Source organism: Magnolia sinica, chromosome 11 (genome assembly GCF_029962835.1).
Source record: "Magnolia sinica isolate HGM2019 chromosome 11, MsV1, whole genome shotgun sequence".
In the NCBI taxonomy this organism is placed as follows: domain Eukaryota; kingdom Viridiplantae; phylum Streptophyta; class Magnoliopsida; order Magnoliales; family Magnoliaceae; genus Magnolia; species Magnolia sinica.
Genome location: NC_080583.1, coordinates 9,998,898 through 10,017,109, shown reverse-complemented (window position 1 = coordinate 10,017,109; position 18,212 = coordinate 9,998,898). Strand labels below are relative to the sequence as shown.

Here is an 18,212-nt window from a genome sequence, read left to right as displayed (position 1 = left end):
GCCCACGTGATGTATTCAAGACAACCAACTAGCGGCTTCGGTGGATCCCTGACCATGGGGCCCACCATGATGTGCTTCTTATATCCATGCCGCCGTTTCACCAGATCATTTTAGGGTATGAGCCCAAAAAATGCAGCAGATCCAAACTTCTAAGTATACCACACCACAGGTATCAGTGGTGATCGGCCATTACAAGCTTCTCAGGGGCCACGAAAGTTTTGGATCCAGCCGATACTTGTGTAGTCTTTTCATCCAGGTCTTTGTGACCCTATCAATAGGTTTGATGACAAATAAAAATTCCGGTGGCCCCCAGGAACTTTTTAGTCGTAGGCATTCAATCACCACCGTTTACTGTGGTGTGGTCCACTTGAGATTTCGAGCTACTGCATTTTAGATTCCATCGATGAAATGATCTGGTGAAACAGTTGGGCAGCATGGATATCCGACGCAAACATCGCAGCGGACCCACAGTCAGCGATCCAAATTGCAAGCCATCTGCGGGATGGGTAACCCCAATGCTGGAAAATGAGCCCGATCCAAACCTCAGGTGGGCCACACTAAGGACCTAAAGTTACCCAAATGCTGGAAAATCCGCCCTATCCAAACCTCAAGTGGCCCACACTATGGAAACTAGTTGAGAGTGGGCGCCTACTGTTGAATTGAATGTCGTGCCACCTTGTAGCGTATATGCAATCTAGGCCATTCAAAGGCTTCGTCTGGCCTGGATGAACGGTTAGGCCAAAACTCAGGCACAACTTAAGTGGGCCAAAGTGCAAATAAAGAGTGGGGGTTTCCTTCCATCTTCCTATGCTGCAGCCCACCTGAGTGCTGGATCAGGCTGATATTCTATAGGGTCCTAAATCTTACCCGGGTGGTAGACTCCCAGGAGTTTCAACACCGGGTCAAGTGTTCGAGTACCCACCAGTGGCGAAATCCCACGGCGTGTGTGGGGTGCGTGTAAAAAAAAAAAAGCTGATATTCTATACCTGAGGTCACTCATCTAATGGATGGGTTGAAAGTCCTGCATACATCACATGGGCCCCACACCTGGTACCACCATTAGGGATGCAGCTTCGCTGGGTGGGGCCCACCTGATGTGTGTATTATATCCACGCCATCCATCGGTTTTGCCAGATCATTTCAAGGGATGAGTCCAAAAATGCAGCAGATCCAAATCTCAAGTGGAGCACATCATAGGAAACAATGGTGATTGAACACCCACTGTTAAAAAATTCTTGGGGACCACTAGAATGTTTATTTTCCATCCAACCTGTTGATAAGGTCACAAAGCCCTGGATGAAAGGACCACACAAACATCCAAAGCTTTTTTTTTAACTTTTATGGCCCCTGAAGTTTTTAATGGTCAATCACCACTATTTCCCGTCATGTGGTCCACCTGAAATTTGGATCTGCTGCATTTTTTGGGCTCATACCCTAAAATGATCTGGCACAACAGATGGATGGCATGGATATAAGACATACATCACGGTGGGCCCCATGGGGATTCACTGAAGCCATGTCCCACCATATGTTAGAGTGCACCTCTTAACTTGTTTGGATGGTGGGAGAGAAGTAACCAATGATGGATTCCCTGAGCACCTATTGAAGCATGGATTCCCACAAATTCCACTTTGGATGGCAAGTAGAAATCTAGTAGACAAATTTCACCTCGATTTCAACTATGGAAAAGGTTAGCCATTTCCAATCTCACTATTTCCTTTACCTGGAAACAAAGAAAAGGATCAAATATGAAAAACCTCATGTTTTTTCTTTTCTTCCACAATCCAAACAGGTTCTTGCAATTTGATGCCTGAGTGCATCCAAACGCAGCCTGTCAAATTCAAACTGGTTGATTAGATGTCAGGAATTTATTGTTATTATTATTATTTGGGCATTCAACTGTTCATTTCAGATTTTCCAATGAGACCGAAAGCTACACATCTTCTTACATAGAAAATTAAAGAACACAACTTGGAAGGGGCAAAATCAGAATCACTGTTTCATTGGTAAATATTACATGAAAAAAAGAGAGAAAAAAAAGAAAAAACAGCAAGAAGCCTATACAAAATTGGAGGGGTGACCCTTGTATTCAGGAGTAAGGGAACTGAAAGCCCTTGACAACTGCAACTTAGACAGATCTGGACAGCCCGACAGTGTATTATGGAAAAAATTAGGGGAATTAGGCATACCTTTGGTGAGCTCTGTAGAGTTAGCAAACAAAGGTCGGGCCACACCACTATGCCTTGCAATCTCCTTGCATGAACTGTGGCTGCTGCCGGTGACAGGCATGACCCCTGGCAGCTGCTGCATATTTGTATGCCATGCATCCTGCCCAAAATTTATGAATATATCATATCATAAGAAATCTGCATGGCTGAAGATCTAGAAATAGAAAACAACAAATGGATTAGTCTTTAGACTCCAATGAGTGTCTACCATGAAATACTAAATTTTGGCAACTCGTACAAGGAATACATGGCATGGCACGCCAGCCCATTCCATCCAAATCATCCTCACTGTTGTGGATGGAGCATAGCTCAGAAATCACACTGACTGGATGATATTCATCATCTGGTTTTGCCAGCTGAATGGTTGTCAATGGGTACCAGATGGACCGAACCCAACCCAATTTGAATGGGCCTGGGTCCCATCTTTCGGACCCATAAAGAAATTTGGTCGGGATCTGGTCTCACCTTTTTGAAAAATCAGGTCTAGTTAGGTTTGGGTCGGGTTCCATGTGATGGGCCCAGTTAAAGTCAGGTAAGGTCATGCCTGGGTTGGGTATTCAAGAACCTGATTCGAGCCCAGAAAGACTCAAACCCAGTCAGCCTAGGTATGGGTACTAAAGGACCCAACCCCAACCCTACCTGTTGACAGCCCTGGCCAGTTGAAATCAGACAACCAACCATTTTCTTTTTTGGTTTTTTTACCATTGAGCCCAGACTGCTGACCATTCTCATTTTAACCATCCATTTGATGGCAAAAAATCAAACAGATAAGATTGTCTACTCTCTGTGAATTTCAGGACATGCTCCATTGACAATGGAATTTAAGATTTGGAGGTATGGGTAGGATTGCATGTACGCCATGCATATTTCAAATGCAGCCCATAGAATGGAATGGAAATGCTTTAGTAGTAGCTAATTGATGTGCAAATGATTGAAAATCGCAAGTACAATGCAACTAAACAGAACCAGCATGTAAACTGGAAGTAAAAGATAATAACATTGATTGTGCAGGCATACCTTCTGCCGCTGGCCTAAATCATCACGGAAAGAAGGCGTAGAAAGGTGGGTTTCTTCACTCCATGGGTAAGACTGAGGCCTCACCTCCGGATACGAACGGCATGCATCTTGAGCCCCTTTTTCAGGCGTGTAGAAGCATGGAACTGGTTTTCCACCCGCCCCAGGCTCACTTCCCTTCCTCATACCGAGATAGGCTGACGGAGAGTGGTCATGAGACATCAAGTAGTAGGAACTATGGTGCTCCTGCCTGCATACGGTGCGACCATCCCATTGACCATTGAAACAAGCCATGGAACTGAAATCTTGGCGATGCTGGAAAACACAAGCTGTTGACGCATATGACTGTTCATTGATGCCTGGATGAGACCAGAATGGTGAGAATTTGCCATTAGCCCGAATTGGTGACTGCTTTGGACTGAGGGCCACACCATTGGGCATAGTCCAGTCTTCGATTATTATTCCTTGTTTGGCAGCTAGCTCCATTATCTGTTTCTGATCAAGTCCTAATCCCATGATCAAGTTCCACAGGTTCCGCTGGGCTTCTCTTTGATTGTTTATGACTTGATCACGTATCGCCATTTCAAACTGAAGTTCAGTATTAGCCATTCCCTACATTTGATACATCATCAACTTTCACTGTCATTTTGAACTGCATGAATTATCGAGAACAGTTGAGATAGCTTTTATACAGATGAATGGTGCATTATCAGTTTCTACTTACCAGAAGCCTGTATTGACTGAGAATGCGCAAGTAGGTTCTATTACCATTGTTACTTATGGCTTCTTCAATCATATCTTGAAGTTGGCACCGCTGCTTCTCGTTTAGTTCTATCTCCTACAGGAAATATTAGTATGATTAGTCAAGGGGAAGGAAATAATTGCTTATGAACAAGTAAACTAAGAGGCACACCTGCTGGTAACTATCCTCAGTCTCATCATTGTCACGGATGTTATCAAGAATAACCTGCCTCCTTGATCTTAAAGACTGCAGAGCTGCTTCATCCTTTTTAATCGCCTGCAGACAGCACTTCATCAGTATTTCAGTCGATAATGCCAGAACTTTAGGATTCTTAAACTAAGAAGTCAAAAACTAGAGGCGGACATAGAACAGATTCCATGAACAAAGTCAGCTCACAATGCACTGAAGAGTGTATACTTGTTTATGTGGAACCTTTTCAGGTCGATCATAATTCATAACCAGAAATACCCATTTCCCCATTCTGCATGGGTAGAGTTTGTCTAATCAACAGAGTAATGAGCCATAGGTTCTTCTACTGTTATTTTAATTGCATGTTACGTCAAGAAAAAAATGGCATTATGTAATACTACTACATTTCTCCTATTTCTGTTCCATCACTAAAGCAATAGCAGATTGGCAGAAATGGAGAAAGGAATAAAACACTTAAGAGAGCATCTGAATACTTAATTAAAACAGAGCAGATTATGTAAATGGGGAAGGTGCATTTAATGCACAACAATGTTTTAAATATCATTATTGCGTAATGTATCACACCCTTGGGATATGGATACATATCGGTTATCGCATGGGATATATCGGTCGTATCGCGTAATATATCGCTGTTGTTGGGAAACATGGGAACATTGGGAAATTGGTGGAATTTTTCAATGAAACTTCAAAGATTGCTGAAAAAGACATCAATACACACTTAGAAATCAAAACATTACAATATATATATATATATATATATATATATATATATATATATATATATATATATATATACATATCACATTAGGGGTTTCCTTTGCATGGGGTCCTAATACATGCGTTGTACAATTGAATTGATGCAAGTATATTCAAAGTCTATTCATATAATTTATAAACATAAGAAGACACGTATGGAAACACAAGCAATTCATTCAAAAACAAAAGAAGAATCCTTAGATCAAATTACATACATGTTTGATTTTGTGTTTGGATACAAAGATTGCAACTGATTTGCGAGAAATTGAGAAATTCAATTTTTTCCAATTTTCTGCAACTTACCCATCTCTTTAAATATCAAAATCAAAGCTCTCAATCCATGATTTGTCATGGAAAACATGAAGAATCATAGATTTGTAACCATTTTGATTTAATGTGATTTACAACAAAAAATGGATCGGAAATCGAAAATGTTCACCAAATCGAATAGGTGGGATATAGTGGCACTACCTATACGCTTCGTATCGCACAGGTGGGATACAAGATATATCATGGTATATATCGGCCGATATCGTTGAAATTTAAAACACTGATGCACAGTGACAACCAAACCCTTACCCCAGTGTTTTAGAAGTTGGTTTTGAAACACCGGTGATTGCAACTAAGGAGCTTAGCCACATTATGCATCCGGTGGAGCTTACCCCACTTCCATCATTTAGTCATTATTGAATTGAATACTTGCATTTCAATTCAATTGAACAGCCAAGAACACAGCCTAAGATATATGGAATACTCCTAGATTGCACATTTGCCAACATAATGTTCTTCACATTTGCAATTTCCAAACTCTTAGCTGGTGGTAGTTCAGCAGAACCAAAATGAGAAATTCCATATCCTCAAGAGAACTGCACGGTCTTGGAACTTTCAAGCAAGCATGTAAGAAATTTCACAAGTCTACAGCCGAGGGATGCAGAATGTGAATGGCTTCGAGTTTCAACCATGATAAACACTACAATGTAAAAATACGAGGATGGAAAAACATATTTATATCCGTCTTTGATAAGGAAAACTGGCATTACACACCTGTTGCTTGGCAATGGCATCATCTAGATGTTGGAGCTCAATTCGGTTACGAAGGCTAGTTTCCTCAAGCTCAAACAATGCCTTTTGTAGGTTTATGCGTTCCTGAACATTTTCATTGGTTTCATGGCTCAAAACATTCAACCAAGACAGCTCATCATCCGCTGCTTTTTCAGCAGGCTTTACACTTAATTGTGATTCCTTCTCTGCTAGCTCCTTCCTCAATCGGCAAACTTCTATCTGCATGGTTAGGCTTCAGCAATTGAGTACAATGGAACTTTAAAATAAAAAATCAAAAGGTAGAAAAGGATTCTTTCAACAGCTTGCCTGAAGATTGTCAATCATCCGTTGGTAATCTGCAACATGGGTATCAACAGTGCCAATATTTTTCTGAAAAGATAGAATAGTATTAGTGGTGGAATGGGCGACTTGGTATCGTCATGAATAGCATCTTTCTGACGTTTAGAATAAACAAGCTAAAGATATTTCCTCCAATAGAGTAAAAAGGTTAGTAAATCCATTAAGCCAACCTGCCAAACTGAGCAGTGAATATGCTCACTCGACTAATTAGAACTGAGGGAGAGTGTATGCCGCACAACTTCCCATTTTATATTGCGAAAGAACAATCCAATAAACAACCGAACATGGAAATGCATGCATACACATGTGAGCATGTTTCTTGGACAGACAGCACTTCCAACAAGACCAGTGCTGAAAAACTGGAGCAAGGAAATGGCTAAATTTTGATATTTTAGTTGTGTAAGGTCCCTGTACATGCACATAAATGTATGATGGTGCCTAGTTGTTGCATGCATGAAAACCCCCACAAAGCAAGGTTCAAACTATTAGTATCATTGCAGACGTTAGTTTTTCAAAAACAGAATAGAGATTGGCCGCCCATACACCGGGCCACATAGGTTTTTTTGGAAACACTTATATGTATTGGCTGATGATGTTTTGAGCCATGCATAGAAGAGACCAATTCTCATGGAGCTTTACCATTCTCACCTGAATGTGTGTCTTGATCTCCTTTGCTCGATCAGCATACTTCAAGGTATTAACAGTGTGGTGGTACTGATTGTCTGCAGGCGATATTGTAGCTACCATGATTGTTTGAGAATTACCACTCAGACCATCCTTAAGAATCCGTGTAAGCTTGCTGCAAAAATCCTGTTGTTAGCTACGCCTGAAGGAAGGCTTCATGCTACAATAACCAACCAGATACCTATTGCGGTAAGGGACATATGCAAGACCCTTCTTCTGTTGCTTTCCCAGAGCATTGATGCAGTTTGCCAAAGCAAGAAGTGACCGATTAATATTGGCTCCATCTCTAAGCTTTTGGCCTCCGCTGTTTGTTTCAGAAGCTCTTTCACTGCACAGTTAAAGACTCATGAATGTTCTGTAGTTTTCATTCAAATGGACCTGAACAAGTAGAGAGGAACGATATAAGAGAAATGCTTTCTTTATCCACCTGCCAGCAAGATCTACTAGTGCGAGTTTTCCACGGAGAACTTGACCACGATACTGGTTTCTTCTTTTCCTTTTCACAGTGATCTCCAAAACAGCATGTGATCTGTTAACCCATGCCGAGAATGAAATTTATTGGTTTGTGTGCTATCCCAATACAAAATCATACTTAGATTGAACTTTTCTGTGTAAATCAGAAATAACTTGAGAACAGTAAAAATCAGGGATTAATGGATGGATCTCTGATTTTAATCAGATAATTGGAAATAAAGAAGCTTCGAATAGAACATTTATTTAGATTTGGAAAAAAGGAAAAAAGAAACCGCTAGCATTAAGTTCTCAGGAATGAGAGAGCTATATAGAGCTACTAATAGGGTGAGTATGGTCATTTGTATTTACCGTGAAGATGTTTTATTTGCCTCTGTGCTTTCTGTTTTGCGCCTGCTGTTTCCCAAATTCAAGAGTTCAAGAATCCTATCGGCTGAGTGGACCTAAAAACATGATGAATAAATGCATCCTTTCATTATAGCCTGCAACTGAGTATTTATTATAATGGGATGAACATCTAGTTCCCTGAAAAAAAACACACACACACACATGCACACACGCAGAATAAACCTTATAGAATAAACGATCATCAGAGGCAAACAGAGTGCACAGAGGAAGAAAGGGAAATGCATTCATCCAGAAACATGAATGGCCAAAATTACTAGAAATAATTTGAAATGAGTATATGACATATAACCATGCACGCAGGAAGGTGGGCAAATGCATGCATGCACAGCACAGCCATGCTTTCATGTCAAAGTTTTTGGAGCTTTTTATGTCGAATGACAGACATGTTCATGTACTTGTAACGAAAGGATAATAATAACTAAGATTCATAATATACGATGACGATTACAGATTCCATCAATTTCTATACAATTTGCTTATGAGAAAGGAAAGGAACCTTAATACATCTGAGGCCAGCTACAATTATTCCTTGCTCAGGATCCTCTCTAAGCTCTAAATGCCCAGACGATTTTTCAAGCAAGTCGTATATAACCTGTGGTTCAATCAAAATAAATTTAGGGATTATGTCCTTAATAGAGCATGAACGCTCACAAGAACTAGAAAATTTAACCTGCTAAGAATCAAAATGCACATCCTACTTCATTGTAGACTTCAAGGTAGGAACAAGTGACTTCAAAGTCGTCCGAGCTATCATCCTTCTTGATAAGGTCAAAAATTGTATGTAAGCTGAGAACCATAAGTCCAGGATCATCATGGGTTCCGACCATTGTGTATGTTTTACCACTGAAAAGGAATGCATACAGGTAAGCCTCTGTAGGAAGAAAGGAGTTGCAATTGAAACCAGTAAATTGATTAAAGCCAAGATTCTTAGTGAATAATATCATATTTCAAATAAATAGACCTAACACTCCATGTTGCACATGCATATAAAGAGCTAGCTAAAACATAAAAAGGAAAGAGAGATTAAAGGCGGCAATGGCTGGGTTAAGTGGCTTTAGCCAGCCCTAGTCCCCTGAAAAGGCCCTATATAGGGTGGGCCAGCCTCCACAATATGGAAAATAATTAAATTATCAAAGGTTCAAACTAGTTCAATCTAAGAAAAATTTTCAGGGTATCCTCCATCATCAACGAGTCCCCATCATTTAAATGGTTTGGATTATTGAAACATGACCCCAAATGTAACAAGTGTCTTTAAACTACATATGTACATTGAATGGGAACCACTAACGAGTATCCTTAAACCGTCCATTCTTTATGTATAACGATGGCCCGCTTGATGATTGGACCTGTCCAATAAGCCAAGCAGGGCCATTCACCATTGGCCTGGGCCCAGCTTGGCCCCGCCCTCGGGCCAAGTTTAGGGGCTCAAGCCTTTACCCTACAAGGCTGAGCCAGGTCAGGTAGGAAGCTTGGCCCATTGCCACCACTTAAGAGATGGGTTTACCATTAAAAACACAACCAACCAGCTGAAGACAGTAGACAATTTTTTATTGCTAACCATAAAGGTTAGAACTTGGGAGTGTCTTCTTCATTTGAAGGTAAGGCTTATATATATATATATATATATATATATATATATATATATATAAAACTGCCATTTATTGAATGAAGGAGAAAATATTAACAGATTTTGTTTCTTTAACAAAAGAAGCCCAACCCACTAAATTCCATTTAATCTTCCCAATGACATCTTGGATAGAAGAACTTTTATTTTGAAAAGCCCTCCTATTTCGATGTCCCCAAATAACTCAAACAAATCCCAACATGAGCGTCCTCCATAACACTTTGCCAGCCTTTTCATCTCCGCCATGATACCAAACCCACATCATGTCCACAACTGACTTTGGCATCACCCAATCAATGTGGAACAAACCTAGGAAGTGCTCCCAAATCATGCGAACAAAAGAACAATGCATAAAAAGATGGTCCATGGGTTCCGCCACTTCCATACACATTAGGGTTTACAATGGATACCCAACGGACTTGACCCTCCAAACCGTTTAGTAATTGGGTGGGGCCGTGGTCTACCATTTTGGACCGTGTTTAAAAATCAGGTCTAGTTAGATCAAGATGTGGCCACCATCTTGGATCTAGTTGAAATTGGGTTGCATCAAAAATGGGTAATTTTATTAAAAATAATAAGATTTGGTAAGCCACATGAATGTAAGAGAGCCCCTATACATACCATATATGTCAAAGAAGCGCACGTGTGTGCAATCTAATTCAAATATCATGTGGTCCCGACCATGCAAATGCTCTTATTTGAAACCTAGGTCAAAGACTCAATGGGTACCTCAATCCGATTGGATTCGGGTCAATTCCTGAAGAACTAGACATGGACCCAGCAAGACCCAAACCAGATCAAACCTGGTCCAAATTGTAATAACCCGATCAAGCAGTAGGATTATTGAGAAGGGGTTTCCTTGACCTACATGGCAAGGATGATTGCATGTTTCAGTGGAATTATCGAGAGGGGGTTCCTTGGAGGATCATCTCCAGGATGACTTGTATTGCATGCATCAGTGGGATTATCGAGCAGGGGTTCCCTTGATTATGTCTTGAATGATTCATGCATCATGACATCATACTCAAATTGTGAATCTTGTAACATTACATTGCATCTTACTATATGTTTTACCTGTCTCTATTGTGTCCATTTCAAATTCATGGCATCCTTGTACTTTATCTTGCTATGCATTGAACCGTTGTTTACTTGCCTCCATCAGGTATGCTTCAAACTTGTGGAGGATATGACCTCATTGGGCTTCTAGCTCACCCAAATTAATTATTCTTACAAGTTACAGGATGAGAGAAAAGCTGGAGATGAAGAATACTTAAATGGATACTTCCATTACATTAGAGTCCTTTAGTTTATTTTATTTAATTGAGAAATTGTATCGAATTTAAAGAAAGTAGTGTTGAAAAAGGATCAATCCTTTTAGGAGTAGATGATTTGAATTCAGAATTTATCAAGTTAAATTCTAAGTTTAGATTATTATGGTTTGGATGATTTAATTATAGTTTGGTTTGGAAGAATGATGAATGGAATGAGAATGTGATGAATGAATATGCGAAACAATAGCTTGCACTTTAGAACTCAGGATCAGGGTCACTGTACTCAAGTTCCGATTTTCAGGGTGTGACACAAATACACTAAGACCCAACCCATTGACAGGCCTATTTGAAGCCTTCCAACTTAGTGGAACCCACAATGTCATTTTTTATAAGAATTTCACAATATCTTTTTTAATGGCGATTAACGTTAATTTACAAGTAGAGAAACAACAGGGTTGATTGTCCAACAAGGTATTTAAAAATAGTTACGTAAAGATAATGGTGGTAACTATTACGCATTACAGGGCCGTTACGGAAAAAATGGCCCATAACAACGCCGTAACATTTGTAACAGTCCGTTACGGAGCTGAAACAAGTTTTTTTTCAAAATAAAAATAAAAAAGGCCATATCGGCCCGTGCTAAACAATAACAACAGTAGATGTTACAGCCACCATTACCGCTATGGAATACCTTATTGCCCAAGCATACAGTTCCCCAAACAAAATTACATTGAAAAAAATTAGCTCATGCAACCATGGACAACTTTACTCCACTAAACGCTACTTTGAGGCTACTTGATCTATTATGGAAAGATATTATTTCCAAGGTTGAAAAAATTAGGAACTGGACTTGATCAATCCATCTATAAATTTGACTCAAGCAAGTCACTGCAATCACTCAAGAGAGTCATGTCTTATACCTCTAAGGCTACCATCACAACATTTCTAAACTCTAGATCCTAGGATTCACATGGCCCGACTAGAGAGCTAAAATTACACTTCAGCAGTCTAGGAATACTTGCCATTTACCCTTATTTATTTTCAACTTCTTTGTTTCAAACTAGGATAGAAGTAAAAAATGGTGGTGACTCATACTAGGCACATGTATGGATATTCATAACATCCAAATCAGGGTTTTAAATATCATCCTATATGACTTGGTATCGTCTAAGTCATATCGGTTTTGACTAGAACTATGATGGGGTTAGGACACTTGTATGTTAGATTTGGCAGGCTCGGCCTTAACTTAGTTTGACTTGTCCTTAACTTTGGGGGGGAACTGGCCAATAAATAACGATAGCGGTCAAGACCGTTATGCGATACAAGTTCGAGACAAGCATATCCAGAAAAACCTGACCGTAATGCTCATTATGGGGCGTAATGGCCATTTCCCCCATAATAGTCGCCTCCCAAAACAAAAACCCAACAAAGCTTATTTTTATTCTTCTTCCTTCTTCAAGATAAGAAAAGGAAAAAGAAAAAAGAAAGTGTACCTAAGGCTAAGGCTAGATGGAGATGCTTCTTCTTTCTTCTCCTCTGCTAGCAGCGTCTCTCTCTCTCTCTCTCTCTCTCTCTCTCTCTCTCTCTCTCTCTCTCTCTCTCTCTCTCTCTCCTTTGTCTTTTCAAAAGAATGCCACAACGTGGCTTCTTTATATCCAAGCATTTAAAAGAAATGAGATGGTCCAACTGGATGGACTATATGCTACTGTCCAACAACAAATAACTTCCAATCTTTTATGTAAATGAAAATTCCAATCAATCCAATAAATTTGCCCCACCACGAGGATTATTTTTTTCAAAACTCAGGCATCAAGTGGACCACGGTTGTATTTTTTGTTATTTATCAATGGCTAATTCTTTTTTATCTATGGTGTCGCCCACCTGATCAATTGATGTTGATGAATTTTGCACTAGGTGACTCTTATTTTGGGGTCAATCCATTGGAACATGTTGTGTCGTTACGGCCATTAAGTAAAGGTAATAGTGGCAACCATTACATGTTATGGGGTCGTGACAGACCAGTACACCCATTGTAATGGTTGTAACGGTCCGTTACGGAGCAATACAAGTTTTTTTGGATTGTTTTTCCAGAGAGAGACAGAGATAGAGACCGGAATGGTCGTTATAGGGGCCGTTAGTAATAGTGGTGGCCGTTACGGAATACCTTGTTTTGGAAAGGTTGGATTTCACATGCACTTGAGCAATTGGAAGTTATTTACAGGGTTGACTGTAGCTTGTGGTCCAACCAATTTGACTTGAGAACCTTTTCCTTATATTATGCTCTAGTGGTGTATGAAACTTAAGACACTTGCAATAAAAAAATTACACCTGTGGCATGCATTAAATCAAATTAAACCCATTAAAATGTTAGGGCCAATGTGGCTAAGTCACAATATTAAAATCAGATTGTATGATTTATGAATGATTCTAACCATTGATTTTGGGGACACTTGTTTATTGAAATAGGACTAGATATTTTTAATTCTTCACCATCCAATAAATGTCCATTGATCCAATAGTAGGATGGTGAAATGAGCATAATTTGGAGCCCATTGTATACGTTAAATCAGTGCCATAGATTGCATGAAATTTGGGCCAATTTGGGACATTTGAGTGGTCCCCAACACCATTCATCCAAATTTAACTCTAAATTTTTTTAGGAAGAATGATGTCAAGTGCTTAGGGATATGTATTAGAGGGACGAGTGCCACAAATTGCATAAATTTGAGGTCGATTTGGTGGCATTCGACTGGTCCCCTAAATCGGCTGCATTATTTATTCGAATTTATTTTTTTCTTAAAATTACTTGGGGGGAATGATGTCAAATGCTTATAGATGTGCATTGGTGGGATAAGTGTCATAGCTTGTATGAATTTTGGGCTAATTTGAGGTTAATCTAAGCTTGTTAAGTTAATAAAATCATCAGACAAGCTGAAATAGCATTCTTACCAAAGACAGGATCGTTACACCATCAAAAACATGTTAATAAAAAACCATTTTGGAATCTTCTCAATATCTGGATTTTTTGACATTTTTTCGGAGTTTTTCCTTAAAAATTGACTATCACAGGCCATAATGGCCGTTACACACCCCCGTTACAGGCCATAACGGCCATTACACGTATCAGTTTCAGTGGGCACCGTTATGCCCACCAAAACCGATATGGCCATACAGCAGACCTTGATATAAGTACAAAGCTCAACAGAGATTTTCAAATCCACCCTCAAGAAGTTTCTCTGGAATAATCAACTCACAGTGCTAATAAGTGTACTCAAGTCTTGCCAACTCAGCCTTGAGCTATAAGCTATAGTCGTCAGCTATATATAAGCTATAACTCATTGCCTATTATCCAGTTAGTAACCTCAGGAACTGATGATTGCCCATGGAATGTTCAGTTGCAATTTGCAAAGTTAACAGTTTAGCCTTTGTGCAACATGTCTCAAAATCAACTTTTACATAACAAAAGGGATAGCAAGAACAGACATGAATTTAGTTAATACCTTCCAGTTGAACCATATGCAAATACAGTAGCATTGAGACCTTGAATGACTCCAGCAATGGTAGAAGAAATGCTCTTCCTGTAGACATCCTGGACAAGTTCAAGATGAAGCTTCATTATGTGGGATAATAGCATTGAGACCTTGAATGACTCCAGTGAATACATAGGCAGAACATTCCATATTGGGGGGGGAGGGGGGGACCCTTTTTAAACCAACAAAGTCCTACTATCATGCTGATGCATGAAGAAATCTTGCGCATAATATGTACTCTTTTTTATGTTCATAATTAACTGGGTAAACTCTTTTTGAAGCTAACCTTGCATGCTCCTACTAGACTTTAATGTGATCCAGGTGTTTTATTTTATAATTAATGGGTAATTTTACGAAAATAGAGAAAAAGTGTTAATGTGAACATGCAATTTGGTGCCAACCCCAATGTATTATATTAGAAATGTTTAGAATTTTCAAGGATCTTAAAGGTACTTGCAAGCAGTTGGTAAATGCAATAGACTAACAAGGACTGGAGTTGATGGGAGAGTCATCAATACAGACGATATGAGAGCAATGGATGAACTAGACAAACGATAAAACTATGCACAATTAGATTTTTTTTTTTTTGTTTTTTGTTTTTTTGTTTTTTTGTTTTTTCTTAAAGAACTCCACATTGGTGTACAAGCACCTAAACCTAAGAAAACATGGGGTGCAAACACCTACAGCTAACCATTGCTGCTGCACCAATTGTCATTGCCATCATCATCATCGTCATCGCCATCACATCACTCGTCATCGTCATCATCACATACCTTATACCAGCTGTTTGGGGTTGGCTTCTCATGATTGCTCTGCGGACATTCAAAGATTACCTACCTAAGATCGACACTCCTTTGCCTAGACTAGATATCAGCTGGCACAATGCTGCCAATCACTCTAAAGAAACTCTCTCAAATATCAATGATTACCAATCCTAAATGACATTTGAGCAAGAGCCTTTAGGAATATGCTTTTTAATTTTCGATGAATGCATTGGCTTAGTTTTTGTTAATGGATAAGATGATAATCATCCAATAAAATCTTCAAAAATAAAAATAAAAATGAGAAGCATCCAATAGTATTAAATAAACTGGATTTAACGTTGCTACCTTACATCCCACTCTAGCATTGCCACCGTCCCGAGTCCAAACACATAGATAGAAGGCCCAGACATATATATATAAACATATATCTATATATATATATAGAGAGAGAGAGAGAGAGTCATGCTCACCTGCGCACCTTTGCACACGTGTCATGGGCATCTAATCCGAACAGTCCAGGTGATGCGCAATCCCATGAAACCCCAAGGTACAAATTTTCACACTGATCTAAAATTCCAGTGGGCCATAGAAAAGAGAAATGCAAATCAAGGGAGGAAACTGTTTTCATTTTTCATGGCACATCAAAGTTTGGAGCAAAGTAAAAATTGGGACTGGGGGGTTTCATGAGGTGCTGCTTCACGTGGACTGTTCAGATGTTGAAGTCACATCATGTATGATGAGTTCTCAAAAAAGTTTGCACGAGTTCCATGCGAACTGGTGCGCAGCTGAGCATTCAGCTACTATTTGTTCAATGGTTTCTGAGAATTGAGATATTTACTAAGCTGCACATTGGTGGATCTGAATCTACAGGAACTCTGTGACCTCAAAACAGGCATTGGTGCCTATTCAGGAAAGTAAACTCTCATAAAACAGCTAAATTTTCAAATCTTCCAATAAAAAAATGAATATGGAAGAAATAACAGACCCCAAATGAAGAGGTTGCAACCACTTATGCCCCAAACTAATAGACGTAAATTAAATCTGACAATCGACATACCATATTTGTACATTCAGGTCCGAATGCATGATCAAATAAATATCTTCGTTCTTTGGTCCGATTTTGGATGCGGTTGAGGTAATCCTTTTCTCGGTCGGGATCCAAAACTGTGATGCCCTACAATTTAATTTGAAAAAACAAAGAAAGTATATAACAGCTTTCCGACACCCAAAAAAAAAAAAAAACAATAAATATAATTCCAAAGAATACTCTTAAAATAAAATAAAAAATCGCAGCACCTTATCATCAGTAACTTGAATAATATTGCGCCTTCTTCGTCCTTCTACCTCGGTCAATTGCCTGCATTTCACAGCTACCTATACCCAACAAATCAAAACACCAGAAAAGCTGAAAACGTTATATATATAATACAAAATTACAAAGTTAGAATACCTAAACTCTGGACTATTAACAGGACTCACCAAGAGGGTTGCAGTTTGTTTCGAAGCTGGTGCTCTAATGCTTGGCATGTTTAATCAACATCAACCTCCCCAAAAAAAAAGGCCTTTCTTCGTTAAATCACACAAAATTCTCAAAACTCCAACCTTAATTTCATCAAAGCTCCCCTCTTTTATCACTCTTAAACCCTAGTGTATTCAATCTAACGAAAAAAATCCTATCACAGTTCCACCATTGAATTCAAAAACCCACCACCTTCATACCCAAATTCATCATTCTCTTCTGCTAAACCAATCAAAATTCCTATTTATTTTTTTTTGCGTTCAAGTTCATTAAAATCGAACTCCTTTTTCCATTCCTAAACCCTAAATCAACCTATCAAAAAGAATTCCGACCAAATTTCTAAAATCAATTTCACAAAAACCTACTATCTTTAAACCCTAATTTTTCCAATTTCACATCCTAAAACAAAACCTACAAATTCCTCACCACATTCTACACTATTCAACGAGGTAAAAAACTGAGAAACCGAGCAACCGCCATTTTCACATACTGCATCTTCTCAAACAACAAAACCCTAACCCTAACCTCTTCAAATCAAATAAAACCCGAAAAAATCCTCTATCTAACCACCTGATAAATCCAAACACCACCCAGAAAGACGCTCTTCCCACCTCCAAATCCGTCCAAACCCAATCAAACACGCATTTCAGATTAGACTATGAAACCCTAACTCTAATTTCCCAAAAAAAGATAAAAAATCACATAAACTTCCAGAAATGGAGAGAAATGCAGAGACTTCAGCTCCAGCTGTACGAAGGTGAAAATTCGCGATTTGGAATCTTCCCCAAACGACGCGGAAAACGATAAATAGGAATCGCGATCGAGAAAGAGGAGAAGAAAAATCTCTCTGAGAAAAAGAAAAATCTCTTTCTCAGACACAAGCTCTGTCTGAGATCGACATTTTCTGCAGAGTAATGCGAGACGGTTGAAGACAGAGTTTCCGGGCGGGATGTATTTATATCCTCTGATGTGTCGTGGAAATCCGACCGTTCATTTTATCTGGATATTCGGGAGAGAAAATGATGGATAAAATACGTTGGGACGTATTTGAGTTCCAAAGCTCAGTCTTTGTGGGTCCCACGGATGTTTCTGTTCCATCCAAACCGTACAAAAGATGAGGCCCCTCATTTTTGGTCCGTAAACCAAACTTCTATCTAATCCAAATTTCAGATGGTTCACGGTGACAGAAGCGATTAGGAGGGGGCGCTCACAACATATAAACATTCAGATAGTATGTGGAGCCCATAGTGATGTCTATATGACATCCTATCCGTTCATCTGAATCCTTAAATAATTATAAATCATTTAAATGTATATTAATCCATTCATTAACTTATATGAGCCACACATCGTGATTTTATAGATTTTACGCGTAGTTTTAAATTTTTCCATATTTTTTGTCTCACCTGAGCTTTTGATCGATTTTAATTTTGGTATGGACGGTAAACATAATTTTTTACATTTTATTCACGGCTTTGATTCCATAAATACATTTAAATGGGCCCTAAAGAAGCTCAAGCGTATGGAAAGTCACGTATATCCGCACGTATGTGACATTTCCCATTTTTTTGGATTTTTTGAGGATAGGTT

At 39.1% G+C, this 18,212-nt stretch overlaps 1 protein-coding gene across 2 annotated transcripts; it reads right to left on the bottom strand.

The window, feature by feature from the left end:
• Positions 1-1,858: 1,858 nt before the first annotated feature.
• On the bottom strand, positions 1,859-17,561 carry LOC131218782 (kinesin-like protein KIN-8B). 2 transcript variants are annotated; one of them, XM_058213572.1, is made up of 16 exons: positions 16,583-17,559; positions 16,400-16,477; positions 16,161-16,277; positions 14,310-14,398; positions 8,613-8,757; positions 8,411-8,506; positions 7,858-7,949; positions 7,463-7,564; positions 7,217-7,363; positions 7,000-7,150; positions 6,319-6,381; positions 5,995-6,231; positions 4,156-4,260; positions 3,967-4,080; positions 3,246-3,854; positions 1,859-2,328 (listed from the first exon to the last, which is right to left on the bottom strand). In XM_058213572.1, the coding sequence occupies exons 1-16, from the start codon at positions 16,628-16,630 to the stop codon at positions 2,059-2,061; spliced, it is 2,463 nt and encodes an 820-aa protein (XP_058069555.1). In that variant the 5' UTR covers positions 16,631-17,559; the 3' UTR covers positions 1,859-2,058. The 2 variants fall into 2 exon arrangements, with proteins under 2 accessions (XP_058069555.1, XP_058069556.1); XM_058213573.1 differs by having other exon boundaries at positions 2,256-2,382; positions 16,583-17,561.
• Positions 17,562-18,212: the final 651 nt, after the last annotated feature.